This window comes from Neurospora tetraspora, assembly GCF_033439725.1.
Source record: "Neurospora tetraspora strain CBS 560.94 chromosome Unknown B0H65scaffold_4, whole genome shotgun sequence".
Lineage (NCBI taxonomy): Eukaryota > Fungi > Ascomycota > Sordariomycetes > Sordariales > Sordariaceae > Neurospora > Neurospora tetraspora.
The window spans coordinates 4,752,730-4,772,277 of record NW_026944386.1 but is presented as its reverse complement, the minus strand read 5'-3'; the positions used below and the strand labels follow the sequence as shown (position 1 = coordinate 4,772,277).

The following is a 19,548-nucleotide window of genomic DNA, read 5'->3' as shown; positions in this document are numbered from 1 at the left end:
ATCCTACATCACCTCTTTAAACATTGGTAAAGAAAAAGCTGGGCTGACCAGGAAGAGCAGCCTCAGCCATTGGCGCGGTAACCTCGATCTCAGCACCACCATTCGTTAAGTCTTTACCGGTCTTGCTGCCCTCCTCAACAAGAACAACCTGCACGCTCTCCAAACCAGCAGTCCTCTTCAGGCCGGGGATCATAGCCAATAGCGTCGCCTTCTCGTCAAACGACAGCTTGCGGCTAAGAATCTGCTCAGCGGGCTCGCCATCCTTCAACCTCTTCTTGAGTGCCTGGACGAAGGGCATGGCCTTCTTCATCTCGCCCATCTTGGCGATGCGGCCGTTCAGCTCCTTATCATCGATCTTCTGCGCGCCGGTAGCAGCATCCCAGACCTCGGAGAGCAAGTCGATGTACTTGGCCTGCCAAGTGGGGAAGTTCTCAGTGGTGAAGATGGTGAGCTTCTTGGGCTTCTTGGGGTCGAAGTCGGACTGGCGGCCCTTGGCCATCTTCTTGAGCTGTGCGGCCTCGGCGGAGTTGATGGCGGAGGAGGTGGTGCGGACGTAGTCGCGAGCGGCGGTGAGGGTGGGGTTGGCGGCGGGGACCTCGGGCCAGAGGGCGAACTGGATGGACTTGGGCTCGCCGAGGCATTCTTGCCAGACGTAGTCGGCCCAGTGAGGGGCGATGGGGGTGATGACGAGGGCCTGTGGAAGAAGTCAGCATGACGGGATCACTTAACAGATAGGGTAATGCTAATCGGGACTACGCACCTGAAGACGGATGTACTTGGTGACCAAGTCCTTGTGAAGAGGAATGCCAGCAGCAGCGCAAGCCTCACGGTACATATCACGAGCGTTCAAGAAATCGTAGTGAGCAGCCTTGAGAGCAAGCTTGTACGAGGTCTCCTCGTAGTGCTTGCGGGCCTCGTTGACAAGGGCATTCATCTCGTTGTCAAACAGGGCATCCTGGAAGCTGTTAAGCTCGCCAGTGCGGAGAGACTCATCCTTGAGAGTCTCCTCGATCCACTCCTTGTTGGTGTAGAACCTGAGAATGGTGTTGTCGGCGACATCCTCGACAAAGTTGGAGTCGGAGATACCATCACCGGCATCGGCAAGAGCAACACGGGCGGCATCGGCACCGTACTTCTTGACGACGTCGTCGAGGGTCATGAAGTTGCCAGTAGACTTGGACATCTTCTCGCCGTTGAGCTGCAAGTGGCCGTTGGCACGGACGGACTTGGGCCAGTACTCACGGGGGAAGAGGGCGATGTGGTTGTACAGCCAGAAGGTCAAGTGGTTGGGGATGAGATCCTTGCCGGAGACACGGATGTCGAGGGGATAGAAGTACTGGAACTCGCGGCGCATGGAGTCGAGAGTCTCCTTGGAGATGCCGGACTTGGTGACCAAGTGGTCGGACAGCTCGGTGCGGCAGAAGATGTAATCCCAGACCTCGTCGATCATCTGGTCAGCGCCAATGTTGCCCTTGCCCTTCTCACGACCGTAGAGGTCCTTGTGCAGCCAGTGGGCGACAGTGTAGTAGGCCATGTAGACGGTAGAGTCAGAAAGAGACTCGACAAGGAAGTTGGGGTCCCAAGGAAGCTTGGAGCCGAGACCGTAGGTACGGGCGCAAGCCCACTGCTTGAGCCAGCCGATGACGCCCTTGAAGGCATGCTGGGTGTCGGCGTAGTAGGTGTTGATGCCCTTGCCGTCCTTGTTCTCGACATAGTCGTACAGGACGGTGCGCCACGAGTCCTCACCGTAGTCGATGTACCACTGGTCCATGAGGGCGACGGAGCACTCGTCACCAGAACGGGAGACGACCTTGTTCTCGGGCTCCGAGTAGGCGAAAGCGTCACCGGCGTCGATGAGCTGCTGGCGCACCTTGGGCTTGGCGGTCTCGACCTTCTCGCCCTTGAAGTCACCGTAGTTCATGATACCCTGGTAGAAACCCTCCTTGTAGGCGAGCTCCTTGGCCTCGAGGAGCTGCTTGGCATCCTTGGGGGAGTTGATCTTGAGCTTCTTGACGAGGTAAGGGGCAAGGAGGTCCGAGGTAGGGGTCTTGATGACCGAGACGATCTCCTTCTCGGCCCACTCCTTCTGGATGCCGTAGAACTCGGGCTTCTTGGTGAGGTCGGTCATCATGATGCAGTCGTCGGGAGAGTCAGAGGGAACGGAGGTGACGACACCGGTACCCTTGGTGGCAAGGACCGTGTCCATGGGAAGGACGTAGACCTCCTTGTGGACGGAGAGGGGAGCGTTGACACGGGTACCGATGAGGTCGGAACCGACGATATCAGCAGCCTTCTCAATGACGCCCTCCTTCTCGAAGATGCCCTGGTAGGCCATGTTCTTGGCGGCGCGCTCGGTGATGACAAAGTACTCGTTCTCCGAGGCCTTGAAGACACCGTACTTGAGGGCAGGGCCGACGAAGCAGCAGACCTGGCCGTACATGGTCTCGGGACGGAGGGTGGCGGGGCAGAGGTAGACGTTGGCGCCCTCGGGGAGCTTGCCCTTGAGAGCCTCAGCAGCCTTGGGAGCCCACTCGGTGACCTTGAGCTTGAGAGCAGTGTACTCCTGGGGAAGGACACCCTCACCCTCGCTACGGTCGTGGTCCATGCAGGGCTGGCCGTCCTTGATGGAGTAGATGGTGTAGCGCTTGCCAAACTTGATCTTGTTGAGCTCCAAGAGGCGGTTCATCTGCCAGCGGACAAAGGCATCGTAGTAGGGGTTGGCGTCGGTGGTGACGAACTGACGGCGCCAGTCGATACGGGCACCAAAGTTGGTGAGATCCTTCTTGCACTCGGGAGGGAAGAAGTGGAGCCAGTACTGGGGGTCGGCGAACTTGTGAATCTCGTTGAGGGGAATACCGAGAGACTTGAGGATCTGGAACTGGTACTTGGCGCCACCGGTCTTTGCGACAGTCTTGCCCTTCTTGGCGTTGAACTTGGTGAGGTCCTCCTTGGACTTGGGAGCAGCGGCAGGGGTAGGGGCAGCACCCTCGACGACCTCCTCCTCCTTGTAGCGCTCGAACTCCTGGCCGAACATCTCAATCTCCTTGACCAGCTTGTCGGCCGAGGCCTTGATGGGCAGACCGGTGCAATGGTAGCCCTGGGGGAAGAGGGCGCGCTTGCCCTGCATGCGGGCGAAGCCGGTGTGGTACTCGATCTTGGAGAAGCTGAAGGCGTGGCCGGCGTGGAGGCGGCCGTTCATGTAGGGGTAGGCGATGGTGCCGAAGAACTTGGGGTGCTTTTCGCGCAGCTCATCGGGGGTGATGGCGTCGAGAGGGAACTCGGCAGTAGAGGGGGCATCGACCTCGAAGACGCCCTCCTGCTCCCATTTTTGCTGGTACTTCTTCTCGATCTCGACGAGGGTGTCTCTCTTTTCGGTGCCCTTGAGCTCCTTGGTCTTGGAGGCGGAGACGGAGAGGTTCGCGACGCCCTTGGCGACGGCTGTTGTGTCGGCCATGTTTGGTTGTTTGTTTGTTTATGTGGTGATGTCTGGTCGTGGTGATGAAGACGGAGAGGAAGAAAAAGACCGAAATCGGCAACCCGGACTGCGAATTCTCTGTCCTCAAAGTGTTAGAAACTGGGCATTGACTCGTACAACCACACGCGACAAGCCAGAGCTTAGAGGGGAGTGTTTCTTTGACGGGATGACTGACCTGTGGAATTGAGTCAGATTCCGAAATTTTGGGACGACAACGGCAACTCTTCAGTCGCCTCTTACAATTCTTTGGAGGGGCACTGCAACAACCACTGTCATTTCGCGGGGTCAGTGCAGTTAAGTCAGGCACGGCAGAACGGCGGCAGGCCTAGACAGCTGGCTCCACTCCCTTGCCGCGACATCGCTTGGCGGGGCGTCTAACGTTTTAGTGTGTGGCTTAGTCACTCAACACGCACCAGCCACAAACAAAGATCCATCAACTCCATCATGAGCTCCATCCATCTCACTCCACGATGACCAGTCTCCCCTGTCACTGACTCCCCTTTCAACTCCATTGTTACGACTCGCGTATACGTATCGTCATCATCGTCACTTACAACTCCTCACTTACAACGACGACAATGTTCCGACCACTAGCCCGCCAGGCCGCCCAAAAGGCATCAACAACAGCCTCGAAGTCCAGCGAGCTGCCACAAGCCTTTGTCAAACTCCCCCACATCAGTCCCGCCCTCCTCACACAGTACCCAGCCAAGAAATCATGGCCTCCCGATTTCAAGACCATGTCGCCACAGGAGCAGCTGAAGTACGAGAAGCGGTATAAGAGGAAGCTGCATCATATTGCGCAGAGACCGAGGTGGAACAAGATTGTGCAGCTGGCGCAGTTGGGGACTATTAGCTGTATGTATTCCTTTTAACGTCAAAGTTTGAAGGGTATGATGCTTATTATTGGTCTAGTTGTTCTCATCTACTGTCTCCTGTTTGCGGATTGGAAGGATGAGAGGCAACCTTTCTACGAGGTATGTTTCCCCAATTCACTCAAGAGGACCCATATCCCTAACTTGCATTCTCAGTTCCGAGAGTGGTTCTGGAACTCCCTTGGGTTCGAATATGAAGCTCCTAAGCCCGTTCCGAGGATCCAGTCCCAGGAGTCGCAGGCCAGCGTCCAAGGCGGGTCCCGTCCTCGGCAGATGTAATGTTGGAGAAGTCTGAGGCTTGGGATTGACTGGACCAAGCAATTGTATCATGCTTTGTATAATATCCTTTTGTGGGTTTTTGGCGTTGAAGAAGTTGGGGAGGTGTGGGTATATATGGTTTCTCCTCCTTGCCAGTATCTCGCTCATGTGGCGTCATATCGCCTTTTGAGTGTTGGTTGCTCGAAAGCTGTATGAGCGCCGATGCTGTATGACAGCTTCCCGCCTGTTCGTAACCTCCTCCTAGAGACCCCGGAGCGCATCAATGTAAACGCATTGCTGCCTCCTAGGACCTCATCGTCCACTCCAAACAAAATTTCCGCCCATGCCCAACCCAGCCCCCAGTCCACTTCCCAGCCCCATGCCGCCTCCCCTACTCTCGTTAACCGGCCTCTTCGCCACCGTTCCCTGCGCCCTCACGCCCTGCACGATCTTCTCCATATTCGTCTCAATCACCACCCCTCCCACAATCATCTCGCCCAGCGTCGCATGCAGCGTCTCAAAGTTGAAAATCAGATCCAGCTCGCAGACATTCTCAAACAACCTGTCCAGCGATTCGACGTATACTTGAATCAAATCGATGAGGGCGAGCGGGGACTCAGTGGAGGTCGAAATGATGATGAAATAGAGGGTGGCGTAGTTACGGTACGTAACGAGGGAGGGGACGTCGTTGTGTGGTTCCGACGAGGAGGTGGAGGTGCTGGAGGCGGCGAGGAGGGGCGGGAGGGGAAGGAAGTTGCAGGAGCCCTTTGGACGGTTGGCGACGAGGGTGAAGATTTCGGAGATGAGTCGTTGTTGGATTGATGTGTCCTGTGAATGGGGAGTGGGGTGTTAGTGGTCGCGACGATCGGGAAGGGTAACCGATGGGAAGACGGGTAGGGGAAGGGAGGGACGTACAAGCTGGGTGTAGAATTTGGTGAGGCGTGGTTGGCCTTGGCCGTTGAAGACGAGGAATGCGTTGATCATGGTGGGCGCGGTGACAGTTTGCGACTGCGACGGTGTTGAAGAACAACGACGCGCTTCAAGACAGACAGTGACTTGAAAGAGGAAATATTGAGAACCTCGTTGGACACTTGCACTTGGCGGCAGTCGCTGCAGTGCGGGAGGGAAAGTGGATGTCAATCTGGACTCGGCCGATCAAGTGTGGTGGGGTGCGATGACGTGCGGCTGTACCCGCCCAATCCGCAGAGGCACGCGCCTAGCAGACGGCAGCAAATGCCTGGGGGCAAGCGTTAAGAGGGTACCTGCATCAACGCGTGGTTTTGCTAGTGCCGCATATCCCTCTGTACCACTGCACTAACTCATGCTGGCTGGGGAAGCTCTCAGAGTGGGGCATCAATGGCACGATAGCGTCGAGCTCGGGACGATAAGGGACTTGATGGTTCGATTAGAATTCATTCATCCCGCCGAGGAAGTTGCAACTGAAAGTGAAACTCTATCTTTCCTTTACGGTTCTCATCTCGTCATTCCTGATCTTCCGTCGTAATCTTGTGTTCTGTCCCGTGACTCACTCGTTCATCTCAACTACCACGGGACACGCCGTTGAGCTTTTTTCAGCTTCAACTCTCTCTCTGTCTCTCTCAACACTCAACTGCGCCAGTCGCAAATCTTCCAACTTGAACTCTCTCAACAACATCAATACCACAAACAGTCATCATGCCGCGTACCATTGTCACCAAGGTTGCGCGCGCAACTTCGCGCTCTCTGCAAACCGTCCGCAACACCCGCATCACCCCCACCCCATTCGCCGCGGCCTCAGTACTCCCAAGAACGACAGTCCCTCGCTTCTTCTCAACCGCCGGCCCCAATGGCAACATGATCACTCCCGACAAACAGCCCGTCCAGCCCAAGGAAGATGCCGCTCCCAGTGTTGTCCGCGCTGCCACCGAGTTGACCGATGACGAGTACCACAAGCTCGCCGATCTGTACATGGACAGACTCGTCACCCACCTCGAAGAACTCCAGGACGAGAGGGAGGACATTGACGTCGAGTACTCGGTATGTCATTCTATCATTCGTATAGCTGTCAGAGATTCTGACGCTCTGCAGGCCGGCGTCCTCACAGTCTCGTTCGACGACGGCATCGGCACCTACGTCATCAACAAGCAACCGCCCAACAAGCAGATCTGGCTGTCTTCGCCCAAATCCGGTCCCAAGCGCTACGACTATGTGGCGTTAGGTGATGGCCAGAACGAAAAGGAGGGTACGGCCAAGGGCGAGTGGGTGTATCTGCGAGACAACTCGACCATCAACCAACTCTTCCGTGATGAGCTACAGATCGATCTTAGCATGCCGGTCGGCCATTACGGCGAGGAGGAGGCTTAGGGAGGTCACGGTGGGCTTGTTATGTTGTCTTTGCGGAACACGGGTACATGCGAGCAAATGAGATTAGTGTGAGAGCGACAGCGAGCGCGTTGGGGTAGGGAAAAGACGTAGATTATGGGATGGGCGTCTTGGAGGATCGAAGGGTTGCAGTGCTTTAGCCTTTTGATGTTATTGGGGGTCGTAATGCCTTTGAGGTGAGAACGCAAGATGTGTACGATTCGGGTGTGTATAGTATTATTTGCATTGTGTTCATGGCAAGGAGCTGAGGGATTGCATTTCTAGGCGGATAAACCTCGATGATCAGCGCATTGAATTAACAACATCATCAAATTCGTCAATATTCTTTTCGATTTCTGCACATTTGCTTCATTGGCATCAAGCAAACAGCCAGTGAGGGGTCCGGTGTAGGCCTCCTGCATGGCCGCCTGCGACAGCCCGCGCGTCAACGTCACACAATTGGACATATAAAGCGGCGCGTTGGGCCGTGCTCAAACACCACATTGCATCTGTCACTCTCCTCTTTCAACTTCACCTTGTCGATCAGCCCATTCCAAGCACATCTAGTATCGCTTCAACATCAACTTGGACCAACACAATCGTGCTTTGGGGCACATAACCACAACCATGATTACCCTAGGCTTGATCTACACCCTGGTATGCCATCAGACTCCGACTTCCTGCCATTTACATTGTTGCCAAGTAGGCTAACTAACCCCCCTCGCAGATCATCCTCATCCTCATCGCCTTCGCCATATACGAACACATCCACGCCCAATCCCTCTCCCTCCCCATTTCCCCCGGTCTAACCCTTCTCACCATCCTCCTCCCCCTCCTCTCCGCTTTCAACACCGCCTACCTCTACCGCGTCTCAACCACCACCAGTCCCAACCAACAAAACCGGCCAAAGCTAATAACCGCCCACTCCTCCTCAACCATAACCCCCAACCCCTCCAACCCGCACCAACAACTCCAAGTAACTCCTCACGGACTCCGCCCTCACGCCCGTCGCCCGCTGCATCCTTCCAGTCCAAGTCCAAAAAATCCAACCCTCAGATCCCTCCTCCCAAGCTTATCCCAAACCCTCCAAACAACCCAACTAACCCTCTCCCTCATCCTCCTCACCCTCGCCACCTCCTCCCTCACCTCCGCCCCCTTCTCCTCTTTCCCTAGTTCCGGCCTCGGAAGCATAGAACAATGCGCCCTCGAACAAACCTGGTCTCACTTCTTCCGGAGCCACGACGCCGATTCCATCCGCAAGATCCAAGACGCGTTGCAGTGTTGCGGGTTCAGGAATCCGAAGCATATGAGTTGGCCTTTTCCTAGTGGGAGGAATGGACAACCCGGCGGAGGGGGGAAGGGGACGGAGCAATGTGGGACGATGTGGCCTGAGAGGAAAGAGGGGTGTGCGAAGGCGTGGGAGGGGGAGTTTAGGGGGGCGATGGGGGGAGAAATTGGGGTGGTTGCGGGGGTTATGTTGCTGCAGATTGTAGGGTGGGGGGTGGGGAGGTGGATGAAGGCGAGGGCCGCTGGGAGGGCGAGAGCGAGAGCGAGGACGGGGGCTGGGGGAAGGGGGAGTGGGATGGTTAATGGTGAGGGAAGTACTGCAGGCAACGGAAACAACAACAACAGCTGGTGGAATAAACTCCTCCAAAGCTTCGGGGTGCCACATGGGGATGAGGAGGATACTTATCGTGGATTGGAAGACGGGGGAGCGCAGAGACGGCCGTTGCTTGGTGCGGGACATGGAGAGGGTCATGTTGGTATTGAGGAGGTTGATGATGAAGATGAAGATGGAGATGGAGAGGAAAGGGATGTAGAGAGGGGAGGGAGTGATGAGGAGAGCAGGCCGGATGGTGTGAGAAGGGGAGGGAGCGGGTATGGAAGTGCTAATTCTAGGGTTCAGCCGAGTGGCATTCATGTTGCTGATCCGTGGGCTGATGGGAACTGAGGACCTGGTTGTGGGAAAATAGGGTTCGAGGAGGTGAGGCTAGTCTGGAATCTGATAATGTGGTCGATGAGGCAGTAGCTCGGGTTATCGAAAAAAAACGGCATCTAGTAGCACTGATGAGATGGTATTGAAGCTTTGCGTTTCATTTCTTTACACCTGTTAGTACCAGCTTTGAGCGGACGGCGACGACAAGAGATTTTCGCCATGTACATTATGCACAGTTCCTCCTTATAACAACACCTCTACCACTCCAAAACCCCCTCCTCAACCACCCCCTCACCCCCTCTTCGTCGCCTCAACCCTCAACATCTCCAACGCCTTCTCCAACTCCTTCACCCTCTCCTCACTAAACCCACCATTCTTCTTCTTCTCCCCCTCTTCCATCCCCTCAGTAACCCTCACCCTCTCCACCGTCCTTCCCTCCGCCCTCTTCACATTACAAACCGCCCCTTGCCCCTCACCCACAAACTCCCTCCAGAACCTTCTCGCCTCCGCCCACTCCACCAGCGTCCACGCTTTGCCTTCCCTCCCGGCTCTGGCTGTGCGTCCTACCCTGTGCACGTACGACGTCTCGGAAAGGGGGAGGTCGTAGTTGATTACGTGGTCGAGATTGGAAAGATCGATACCGCGGGATACCAAGTCGGAGGCGACGAGGATGCGAAGTTTGCCGGAGGTGAAGGCGCGCAGTGTGCGCAGGCGGACGGAGGTCTTGGTGGAGGAGGTTAGGGTGCCGATTAGTGGGACGAGGGAGGGGAGGAGGAGGGAGAGCAGGCGTGAGAGGCGGAGGGCGGATTGGTTGGAGGCGGTGAAGATGAGGGCGGTGGTGGGGAAGGCTGCCTTTGATGTGGTGGGCTTGGACATAGACTTGGCCTTCCTTGTTGTGGGCTCGGCGTCGGAGTCGGAGTCTGACGAGGAGTCGGAGTCGGAGGAACTGGAGTCGGAATCGGACGAGTCGGAGCTGGATGATTCTGACCCAGCAGCGACGTCCTCGCCGTTGACAGGAACCAGGTACTTGCTCTGTAACAGATCCACCAGATACAACGGCTTAAGACTTGGCTCGGCAATCTTGATCGCGTATTCCTTAAGCGTGGCAGGGATCGCCAGATCACCAGCCTTTGCACCCTCCAACACCACCAACTTTGGCCTCGAGAGCTTCAGCCCGTTCAACAGCGTGATGTCCCTCGTCATTGTCGCTGACAAAATCACCTTCCTCGGTCCCGTCTTGTTGTTCGCCGCAAAGTCCCTCGCACCCGGCTTGCTGACAGCCAACTTCTCGTTCACCACATCAAACCACTGCTGGAAGTCTTGTGCAAGGAGCTTGTCAGCTTCGTCGACCACCAACCACCGGACGTAGTCGAGCGTGAAGCCCTTGGTTTTGGTGATGTGCTCCACCAGACGACCCGGCGTGCAGATGAGGATATCGACCTTGGGCACATGCTGATTGACATGATACGGCAATGGCCGCTTCAGCTCCAGCTCGAGATCCTCCTCCTCCTCCTCGCTATCCCCGTCCAGATCCACCAACTGCTTCTGCCTCTCCAACCACTTCTGGTAACCCTTGGGATCGTACTTTTGCTCCGTCCCCATAATAACCGCCTGCTCCTCCTTAAACGGCCGGTTTCCCATCGCCGTACCCACCTTCACCCTCTTCCCGTCATTACTCCCCGCAAAAGCCGCGGCACACGCCTCACACGCCGCCTGGACTTGCTGCACCAAATCTCTCGTCGGCAAAACAATCACTCCCCTGAGCTTGGTCGTCTGGCTCAGCGCAATATCCTGCACCATCGGCAACACATACGCCAGCGTCTTTCCCGAACCAGTAGGCGCAGCCACCACCACATCACCCTGAAGATCCGGGTTAGGCAACAGCAAAGGAAGGGCAGCTGTCTGTACGGCAAAGGCGTCTTTGAATCCCTTCGTAGCCAAAATCTTCGCTGCCTCGGCGGAGATGCCCAGGTCTGGAAAAGCTTTCCTGGTGTCGGTGGTGACGCGGATGGGGTTGGCGAGCCAGGGGGGCAGCGTTTCGTAGGTGAGTTTGGAAGAGTCGACGACGACGGGGGCGGGCTGGGGGAGGGGACCGAGGTCGTAAACGGGTTCTTCTGGTTCTGGCGTGTCTTCCTTTTCGTCGCCCTGTAGTTCCTTCAATTTGAGAGCCTTCTCGACTTTTTCGAAGACGGAGCGATGGCGTTGGCGGATGTGGTCATCTTCGAGCTCGGCGGGCTTTTCGAGGACGCTTTCCTTCTTTTTCTTTTCCCTCTTTGGCTTCTTGGGTTCTTTCTTTATGGATGTATCTGGCTGCGCTTCGGTCTCGTCTTTCTGTTCGACTTGTTGCTCGTCATTGTCGTCGTCGTCGGTCTTGGTCTTCTTTCGTGGGGGCTCTTCAGCATCGTCGGTGTCGCGTTGCTTCTTGGACTTTTTCGACTTTGACTTGGGTTCCTCTACTTGTTGTACTGGTTCCTCGACGGCGGCCTTTTGTTGGTTGTTCGCGACAAAGTCATCGTCGCCAAAGACAATTCGTGCTGGTTGCGCCGGCGCTTGTGACACTGGTTGCGACACGGGGGCCGCACCGCCCGCTGGCTTGGGTGGGGGAATGTATCTGTTGTACATGGTGTCTATGAATGTCAATTACTGTCGGTGATCAATTGACTTGGTGGGCAAGATTTCAACGTACCTTTTGTTTGTTTAGTAACAAAAGAAGATGGAAAGCTCGAAACAAAACAACGAATGACGGAGCTCCATCACTAAAGTGGGTCCCAACTTTTTTCTGGGGATCTCCAATTGCCAAGTCTTACCGCCCGTCTAGGCCCCTGCTTATCGTTATCAGTGGATCCTCCAACATCACTTACCCCTGGAATGCGCACCTTGGCGGTCCACGGCTGCCAAGACATGGGACGTCTCGTCGTCTGTTTACACTTTAGTGTTCACTCCTCTCATTGCAGGGGCAACTCTCCTCACTCATTTCAAGAGTTCTCAACATGAACCATATACCACCACCACCACAAAGTCATATCTAATACCTACCAACGACAACAACCAAGGGGCACAAATGTGACCCATACAACACCCATCATGGCGCCCACCTACCGCATCGCCATGGTCTGCGACTTCTTCTTCCCCCAACCCGGCGGCATCGAATCGCACATCTACCAACTCTCCACCAAGCTGATCGACCGCGGGCACAAAGTAATCATCATCACGCACGCCTACGAAGGCCGAACGGGCGTTCGCTATTTAACCAACGGGCTGAAAGTTTATCATGTACCGTTTCTCGTCATCTACCGGAGCGCCACCTTCCCGACTGTCTTCTCGTTCTTCCCCGTTTTCCGGAATATTGTGCTGAGGGAAAGAATCGATATCGTTCATGGACATGCTTCTTTGTCAAGTCTGTGCCATGAGGCGATTTTGCATGCTAGGACGATGGGACTGAGGACCGTGTTTACGGATCATAGTCTGTTTGGGTTTGCGGATGCGGCGAGTATCCTTACCAACAAGCTGCTTAAGTTTGCCTTGAGCGATGTGGACCATGTTATCTGTGTTTCTCATACTTGGTAAGTCTTCTCTCAACCCCCTCCCTACCTTTCAACCTATTTACTAACTGTTATCCAGCAAAGAAAACACCGTCCTGCGCGCCTCCCTCGACCCCCTAATGGTCTCCGTAATCCCCAACGCCGTCGTCGCCGAGAACTTTCGACCCCTAGGCTATCCCTCCTCCACCCCTCCCTCATCCATCTCCATTCCCACCCCCATGGGCCTCCCCCCACCCCATCCCTCTTCCTCCCTAACCCCCCCGCGCCGCATCCTGGGCCCGCACGATCCCATAACAATAGTAGTAATCTCCCGCCTCTTCTACAACAAAGGCACCGACCTGCTCACCGCCGCGATCCCGCGTATCTTGGCCGCGCACCCCAACACGCGCTTCATCATCGCCGGCTCCGGCCCCAAATCGATCGACCTCGAGCAAATGATTGAGCAAAACGTGTTGCAAGACCGGGTAGAAATGCTCGGTCCGGTCAGGCACTCCGAGGTGCGCGACGTCATGGTTCGGGGCCACATTTACCTGCACCCCTCTCTAACCGAAGCCTTTGGCACCGTCATCGTCGAGGCTGCGAGCTGCGGGTTATATGTCGTCTGCACGCAAGTGGGCGGTATCCCCGAAGTCCTGCCGGGGCACATGACCGTGTTTGCCAAACCGGAGGAAGACGACCTAGTCGCCGCCACGGGGAAAGCCATCGCTGCGTTGCGGCGCAACGAAGTGCGAACAGAATTATTCCACGAACAAGTTAAAAACATGTACTCTTGGACCAACGTCGCGGAACGCACCGAGCGCGTGTACAACGGCATCAGCGGAGCCATTTCCGAAGCGGAATTCTACGGGTACGACCACCTGAAAGACCGAAACGGGAGTAACGGGTGGACGGCGGTGACGGCCACGCGGGGGATGAGGAGCGGGGTGCAGAGTTTTGCGCTGATTGATCGACTCAAAAGGTATTATGGGTGTGGAGTGTGGGCGGGCAAACTTTTCTGTGTGTGTGTGATTATCGATTATTTGATTTTCTTGTTTTTGGAGCTGGTTTTCCCTAGGGAAAGGATTGATATCTGTCCGGACTGGCCGAGGAAGAAGAAGGTGGTTGACACGAGGGGGGAGGGAGGCGGGTTGGAATGGGGGGATGTGGAGGATTATCGAAGGCGGTCGAGGCCGAGTCGGTTGAGGTGAGGGTGTGGGTATCATTTGGTTGGTGGTCATGTAATCATGTTATTAGCGATGCCTGTTTTGGAAATACTAATTAGAGATCTTGTTCGTTCGACATTCTTGATGGGTTGATGTTGGTCCCGAGGTTCAACCTCCATGTCAGCCTTGCGATATGGTCAACTTGACACAGCCATCGTCACTTCCAATCACCGTTGACCCATTTACCTACCAGGCTCATTTTACTCAATCAAGACACAAATCACCACGATCAGACACTGATGATACAAACAGGTAGGTGGTAATGGTATCTTTACTTGCTCTGCTGCACGCTCGCCGGTCTCACAGGCTGCTGGCACTACTGGACTTGTTTATACTCCTCAACAGGGGCATCATCTCTCCATTTCTTCGCCCAAAGGGCTGCATCTCATAACATCATGACTTTCCCCATGCTTGTCTCTCATCGACTCCTGATGCATCCCGGCTAGCTGCTTGCACTGAGCAAAGCTGTTTTCCCCAGCAAACAAATAAGACATAGCCATCCGACAACCCGCGAAGCGGGTGTTTGTTCATCAATCGCGATATAATGAATATGAAAACCGCCCAAACTCCCTTTTGTCCTGTTGACCCGTAATGCCTTGACACTTTTCCCACTTCATACCAAAAAATCAGCAAAAGACCCATCCAATCCAACCTAGTAAGGCGCCAATGATCCTGAAAGCAACAAAATAAAAATGATCAACAAAGCGAAAAGCAGCATCGAGGGCCCATGTTCAGGCAAAGCTGCGATGACGCGACAGCGAGTCGGCGATTAAGTGTACGAGTTATGATGATGAGCCATGGTGAGCTCGTGCTGATGTATAGTTGAGCTCCCCAACCTCGATAAGGACAGGATGGTAAACCTCGCGTAGGTACTACTCATATGCCATAACGCCATAAACAAACAAAACAAACAGATGGGTATCAAGAGAAAAGATAACAAAAAATGTGGGTGGTCGGCCAAGATAATGACACCACCTCACGAAACCGGTATACAGCACGGCTGTGGCTGTGCATCGCTGGCGTCCGACGCCGATGATGAACATTGTTCATATAAAGTGCACTAGACTTGAGCGGAGGTAGGCAAGCCATGAGTAGAATGGTTATTCCTGATCCACGAGAACATATTGGAACCCGAGGATGCGACCTCCATCTGAGTCCGCAAGTGCTGCTGAACCTCCTTCGGTTCCAGCAGCAGACTCTGACGGTAGTGCAACACCTGAGCAGGCGTCTTATCCGTCTTTTCAATCTCTCGCGCCCTCTCAATCTGCGAGAGGAGCCATTCCTGGAAGTCCGGAACTTCGGTGAGGCGGTAGGGGATCTGGAACCGCTGCAGCTCGCCGATGCATTTGGCCGTCTTCATGTGCTTGTCGAAGTTGATAACCGTCAGGCCGGTGTCAGTCGTCTTCTTGGCGGGGTTGCCCGCATCAACAAAGGTGAGATCGGTCAGGAACATGCCGACGTATGGAAGGCAGGGAGGGACCTGGTCGGCAAGCCGAGCGCGGAGGGCCTTGTGGTTTTGGCTGATCTCGACGATGGCCTGCAGAGACTTGAGCGTCTCCTTGCGCCTGGAGCTGATGCTGTCCCACGTCATCCGCAGGCGCTTGATGCTGGAGTCGTTCAAGGCGCAGGTGACGGCCATCAGACCGTCGTAGTTGTTCAGGGCAAGAAACTGGCTGCCGATCTTGATCCAGTGCTTGATGGCGGTGGCTCGCTTCTTAATCTCATCGAATTGGAGGATAGTGTCCACCACGAGGTTGGACAGTCCAGTAGTGAAAGCAGACATGGCCTTGACATTGGGTGCGCCAACACCCTTGTTCTTGGTCCACTTAGAGCCGAGAAGCTCAGTGGGAGTGATGGAACAGAAGAGACCAATCTGCTTGATGGTAATTTGGCGAACGATCTCAAGCGCATCAAAATCCATGATGGAAGGGGAGACGCCACCAGCCTTCCAGTTGGCGAGTGCCTGCACTTGACCCCTCGAGAGATTGGGCGAAGGGAGAGGAGTCTCAGCGGGAATAAATTGAGAGCCAGAAGTGCTGGTCTTGGAGATGGAGGAGACCAGACGGGGCACAAGAGTGCCGTCGCTGTTAACCACCTTCTCAGCGAGGTCAAGCAGTCGCTTTCCAGCAGAAGGCAAAACCTCTTTGAGTCTGGACTCGGCAAAGTTCTTAATCACAGGCAGTGCTTCCGTGTCAGTTTCTTCCTGCCAATGCGACTCCATCCAGTTCTTGAAAACATTGTACGTCCTAAGCCTAACAGGGGCAGCGACATGAGGAGCCTCTCCGACGTAGTTGAAGCGGTCAATCAGGGCCTCAGCAAGCTTGAGTGGCGTGCAGAACAAGCGGAAGGTGAGGTAGAATGTGGACACAGACATGGCGTCAGGAGTCGACTCATGAGTAGTGAGACGCTCAACCAACGCCGGAAGGGAACCTCCAGTCACTTGGCCTTCCTTGTTGAAAATCAGCTCATGAGCATACGTCTTCTCGAGTAGCTTAGACTCGGCATCGTCGCTCTCTTCACTGACTGTTGTGCTGTCGGACAGGCTCAGTTCAGATACCGAAGGATAACGGTCCCTGGGAGCATGGGTGAGATCCGGGGTCGTGGCCCGAGTGGATGTCTGTGAGACCATGCTTGACTCCGATGTCCGGCTGATATAAGTAGTAGCGGATGCGGAACTTGAGGCAGTCATGCTCTCGGCCCTGAAAGAATGGAACTCGGCATCTTGGGTGGCGGATCCCTCGGTACTAGTAGGGCTGTAGTCCTGTGCAGGCGGGATCTCAGTAGAGAGCTTGGACAGAGGAGGTAGCGACGGACGGAGAGAAGATACTGGTGAGGTGTTCTCAGCAGATGCCGAGTCTTCGATGGCCTCCTGTGACGTTTCCACAACTGGAGTCGAAACAAGCGGAACATCAGGGAGTGGCTTGTTGAGCTCCAAATTTGCTGGCCTTGGAGCGGGCGTAGAGGCGGTTGTGACGGTTGTCGACATAGTCAACGCCTCCGACATGTTAGAATCGGCAATGCTGACCGAGTCTGCAGCATAAGTATCCTTCGCGTCCAGAACAGCGTCAAAAGCAGAAAGATCAAAGCCCAAATCAAGACTGTTGTCCTCGAACTCGAACTCGAAATCGCCAATCTGTCCAATAACCCACTTCGTCTTGTCGTAGCATGTCCCGGAGAGTTTGACACAACCCACAGCGGCAACGTGCAAGCGGCGGCCTTCCTTAGGAAGAACAATGGCATCTTCCATGTTATTAATGAGGACTTCGCGTGCTGTTTGGTAAAGGTCTTGGATGCGGTCGTACATTACAGCACGAAGCGGAGCCAATGTCTCGATGCTGAGGGAGTTTCGCGCAGAGACAACGTCAATCACCAGCAGAAAATCCCCACCAGTTGTGATGGCTTGCTTGACACCGAGAGCTAGCTGAGGACGGGATACAAATTCCAATTGCAGACGGCCCATCAAGCAAGCAAGGTGAGAGACGAGGATATCTTGGCTTTTCGTGAGACGTTCGGAGACGAGGTTGTGAGCTTGTGAGAGTGGCGAAGGGCCAGCCAGACTGACACGGTGACAGATGGTTGCGGACGAGATACGGTTGGCAATTTCCAGAGAGTTCCCATGAGACAACCGGTTCGCATTTGTACTCGGTTGATAGGCGGGGGACAAACGGCCGTTTGTGGGGGCCTTGCTTGTTTCTGATGGCGACGGCCCGGCTGCGCTTCCGTTGCTGTCGACACGGGAGCGTGCATCAATGGCATCGCTGGATCTGGCCAGTACCGCAGGATCGGTGGTTGGCGTTAGGTCTTCCTCTTCCATAACGGTCTCCATGATCATTACTGATGTTAGTCTGAGGGACTTGTCGTTTTGAATCATGTCGAAGAATTCGGCCGCCCTGCGGACAATTTTGAAAGCTCTTAGAATCAGGTCATGCATCAGTTCATTAATCTGGTGTTCTGTTGCGCGAAGCAGCCTGTGCGAAGCTTTGAGCTTTCTGTCCAATCTCCTGCCCGTTTGGGCCAACGCTCTAAGTTCGTCATTGATCAATTTTCGGCTCTCCTTGAGCTCAATGTGTCTTGTTAGGATTGAGGAGTCTTTCTGCAGACAGCCAGTGTGCTCCTGTCAAAGTATTAGCTGGGGAGAGCAAAATATGAGTTAACAAAAAACGTACCAGCAAGAATCGCACACCGCCAACAATGCCCTTCATGAACTTATTGCCATCAAACATTTCCCGGTCATCTATGCATGCACTTCGCATGAGATCCCAGAAATTGACCAGGGCTCCGAGAAGTATCCTCATCTCTTCTGGGTTGTAGGGAACACAGTAGTTAGTCGGAAGCCATCCCCTAGTGCCATCTTTCAACAGAGTGCCATCAGCCCAGCCGTTAGTGTGCACTGAATGCACCAAGACAATGTCCTTTTCCTTGAGTGGCAGGGTGACGGCCGAGTCTGCCATGGCATACTCGGGGTGAAAAGGGTAAACAGCCTGGAGGAAGTTGTGGAAGATGGGAGGGGCATCGATAAGATTCTCGCTTTGCGACGTCATTTCGGATTGGGTAGAGCCGCGGCGGGTAGATGCGAGGGTCGAGCCTGCGTCGGACCCATTGTCGTTATATGGTTCGTTTGTCGAGTCGGTCTTTTGTATGGCCAAGGGGGCTACCTGCAGGCTTGATCGCATGGGTCGGCTACTCTGCGATGCCATGGCTGTCGGATGCGAGGAGCCTTGAGCTAAACATGTGCCGGACGGTTAAGGACCCCGGGCAAAGTCCGAACAACGGAAGGTTCCAGCCAATGCACTTGGGAGAGTTGAAGGCGCAGTTGTGTCGTCGATATTCGGTGATGTTTCGAGTATTTCGAGTAGCAGAGTAGCAGGTGAGTAGAGCTTCGTATAGTCGATGTGGGTGACGTGACGTGGAGTGGAAGCAATTTATTTCCCTGTCGAACTGTGTGTTGTATTGAACGAGTGCGGGTTGAGATGTAGTTTGTCGTCGAGTTTGTCGCCGTCGAGGGTTGTTCTGAGACGAGGGTGATTAGCTAGGCCGTCAAGCAAACCTAGCAGAGGAGAGAGAGAACAAGGATGGCGACGGGACTTGTTTTGACCAGACAAGCTGAATAGGAAACAGGATGTTGTTGTTCAGGAATGTAGTGGAATGTAGGGAGGCTTGGGAGTGGTTGATGTGACAGGAGGAGAAGGAGGCAAAAAGACAAAGGGAGGAATGTATTATGACACCAGCAATCGAGGCCCGATACCGTTTAAGTGCATATAATTGCATACCAGGGCCCGGGGCGGAGTGACATGGGGATGGGCGAGAACACAGTGAGGAGATCTGAGGATTTCCGAGTCCCATACCTGCCCTGCCCCAGACAATCCAGGCCAGGCCAAGATTTCGGAAAGCGCGATAGGGTGATTGAGGTAACAAGTTTGCTGTGGTGAAGTGGAAAGTGAAGCACTGGTGAGAATCGAGATACGAACCTGTGATATTTGGTCAAGGGTGATGACAGCGAGCGACGTCGAATCGTCCAAGTGCGTCGAGCAATACACGAGATGGAAGAAGTTGTCAAGTTGAAGTCAATCAGTCTAGTGGGCCAAACCAGGGCAAAGCTTACTCAAGTTTGATTCCTGGGGAATTAACGAGTGTCGTATGATAAGATACAGTGTGTCCAAGATTCAAACCGGAAGGAACGAAAAAGAGGACAACAGACGGGACCGTCAGGAAGGAGGGAAGGGCCGCCCAGTTGAAGGAATTCCCAAGAGGATTCCATCCAATCCCACGTCGCCGGGACTGCGGCCATCAGACACTACAGTCGGATCGAATCGAGCATGTCGCCGTGATGGATGAACCGCAAAAAAAGAGACGAGTCCGACGACGAGTCCCAGAGAAAAGAGCCCTTGCTCTTGCCCTGCCAAATCCCTGCAAAGTGCCGAGA

The 19,548-nt window shown here is 54.7% G+C and overlaps 8 protein-coding genes across 8 annotated transcripts; 4 read left to right on the top strand and 4 right to left on the bottom strand.

The window, feature by feature from the left end:
• Positions 1–16: 16 nt before the first annotated feature.
• Positions 17–3,454, bottom strand: B0H65DRAFT_425854 (leucine--tRNA ligase, cytoplasmic; the record flags this gene model as incomplete). The annotated part of the gene is made up of 2 exons (XM_062824601.1): positions 17–694; positions 761–3,454. The coding sequence occupies 2 exons, from the start codon at positions 3,452–3,454 to the stop codon at positions 17–19; spliced, it is 3,372 nt and encodes a 1,123-aa protein (XP_062682350.1).
• A 437-nt stretch (positions 3,455–3,891) lies between these two features.
• Positions 3,892–4,727, top strand: B0H65DRAFT_212654 (uncharacterized protein). The gene is made up of 3 exons (XM_062821955.1): positions 3,892–4,330; positions 4,388–4,449; positions 4,504–4,727. Exons 1-3 carry the CDS (start codon positions 4,054–4,056, stop codon positions 4,624–4,626), a joined length of 462 nt encoding a protein of 153 aa, XP_062682349.1. The 5' UTR covers positions 3,892–4,053; the 3' UTR covers positions 4,627–4,727.
• On the bottom strand, positions 4,588–5,589 carry B0H65DRAFT_574993 (Adaptor protein complex sigma subunit; the record flags this gene model as incomplete). Its single annotated transcript, XM_062830605.1, has 2 exons — positions 4,588–5,433; positions 5,521–5,589. The coding sequence occupies 2 exons, from the start codon at positions 5,587–5,589 to the stop codon at positions 4,918–4,920; spliced, it is 585 nt and encodes a 194-aa protein (XP_062682348.1). The 3' UTR covers positions 4,588–4,917.
• Positions 5,590–5,937: 348 nt separating this feature from the next.
• B0H65DRAFT_467535 (Frataxin-like domain-containing protein) lies at positions 5,938–7,298 on the top strand. The gene is made up of 2 exons (XM_062826911.1): positions 5,938–6,621; positions 6,673–7,298. The coding sequence occupies exons 1-2, from the start codon at positions 6,280–6,282 to the stop codon at positions 6,946–6,948; spliced, it is 618 nt and encodes a 205-aa protein (XP_062682347.1). The 5' UTR covers positions 5,938–6,279; the 3' UTR covers positions 6,949–7,298.
• Positions 7,299–7,460: 162 nt separating this feature from the next.
• B0H65DRAFT_525856 (uncharacterized protein) lies at positions 7,461–9,148 on the top strand. Its single transcript, XM_062828846.1, has 2 exons — positions 7,461–7,602; positions 7,673–9,148. The coding sequence occupies exons 1-2, from the start codon at positions 7,573–7,575 to the stop codon at positions 8,894–8,896; spliced, it is 1,254 nt and encodes a 417-aa protein (XP_062682346.1). The 5' UTR covers positions 7,461–7,572; the 3' UTR covers positions 8,897–9,148.
• A 24-nt stretch (positions 9,149–9,172) lies between these two features.
• B0H65DRAFT_574987 (P-loop containing nucleoside triphosphate hydrolase protein) lies at positions 9,173–11,580 on the bottom strand (the record flags this gene model as incomplete). Its single annotated transcript, XM_062830604.1, has 1 exon — positions 9,173–11,580. The coding sequence occupies exon 1, from the start codon at positions 11,501–11,503 to the stop codon at positions 9,173–9,175; it is 2,331 nt and encodes a 776-aa protein (XP_062682345.1). The 5' UTR covers positions 11,504–11,580.
• Positions 11,581–11,776: 196 nt separating this feature from the next.
• Positions 11,777–13,701, top strand: B0H65DRAFT_494938 (phosphatidylinositol N-acetylglucosaminyltransferase GPI3 subunit). Its single transcript, XM_062827783.1, has 2 exons — positions 11,777–12,444; positions 12,503–13,701. Exons 1-2 carry the CDS (start codon positions 11,966–11,968, stop codon positions 13,608–13,610), a joined length of 1,587 nt encoding a protein of 528 aa, XP_062682344.1. The 5' UTR covers positions 11,777–11,965; the 3' UTR covers positions 13,611–13,701.
• Positions 13,702–14,476: 775 nt separating this feature from the next.
• Positions 14,477–18,597, bottom strand: B0H65DRAFT_212603 (ras guanine nucleotide exchange factor domain-containing protein). The gene is made up of 2 exons (XM_062821954.1): positions 17,792–18,597; positions 14,477–17,739 (listed from the first exon to the last, which is right to left on the bottom strand). Exons 1-2 carry the CDS (start codon positions 18,320–18,322, stop codon positions 14,686–14,688), a joined length of 3,585 nt encoding a protein of 1,194 aa, XP_062682343.1. The 5' UTR covers positions 18,323–18,597; the 3' UTR covers positions 14,477–14,685.
• Between the last annotated feature and the right edge of the window lie 951 nt (positions 18,598–19,548).

Excerpts from the sequence above, each read along its gene's own strand:
- B0H65DRAFT_212603 (XM_062821954.1), bottom strand. The coding sequence starts at position 18,322 with ATGGCATCGCAGAGTAGCCGACCCATGCGATCAAGCCTGCAGGTAGCC. Across the intron at positions 17,740-17,791 it reads GCGGTGTGCGATTCTTGCTG|GAGCACACTGGCTGTCTGCA; the intron begins GTACGTTTTTTG and ends ATACTTTGACAG.
- B0H65DRAFT_467535 (XM_062826911.1), top strand. The coding sequence starts at position 6,280 with ATGCCGCGTACCATTGTCACCAAGGTTGCGCGCGCAACTTCGCGCTCT. Across the intron at positions 6,622-6,672 it reads ACATTGACGTCGAGTACTCG|GCCGGCGTCCTCACAGTCTC; the intron begins GTATGTCATTCT and ends GACGCTCTGCAG.
- B0H65DRAFT_494938 (XM_062827783.1), top strand. The coding sequence starts at position 11,966 with ATGGCGCCCACCTACCGCATCGCCATGGTCTGCGACTTCTTCTTCCCC. Across the intron at positions 12,445-12,502 it reads ATCTGTGTTTCTCATACTTG|CAAAGAAAACACCGTCCTGC; the intron begins GTAAGTCTTCTC and ends ACTGTTATCCAG.
- B0H65DRAFT_212654 (XM_062821955.1), top strand. The coding sequence starts at position 4,054 with ATGTTCCGACCACTAGCCCGCCAGGCCGCCCAAAAGGCATCAACAACA. Across the intron at positions 4,331-4,387 it reads GCAGTTGGGGACTATTAGCT|TTGTTCTCATCTACTGTCTC; the intron begins GTATGTATTCCT and ends TTATTGGTCTAG. Across the intron at positions 4,450-4,503 it reads AGAGGCAACCTTTCTACGAG|TTCCGAGAGTGGTTCTGGAA; the intron begins GTATGTTTCCCC and ends TTGCATTCTCAG.
- B0H65DRAFT_525856 (XM_062828846.1), top strand. The coding sequence starts at position 7,573 with ATGATTACCCTAGGCTTGATCTACACCCTG. Across the intron at positions 7,603-7,672 it reads TAGGCTTGATCTACACCCTG|ATCATCCTCATCCTCATCGC; the intron begins GTATGCCATCAG and ends CCCCCCTCGCAG.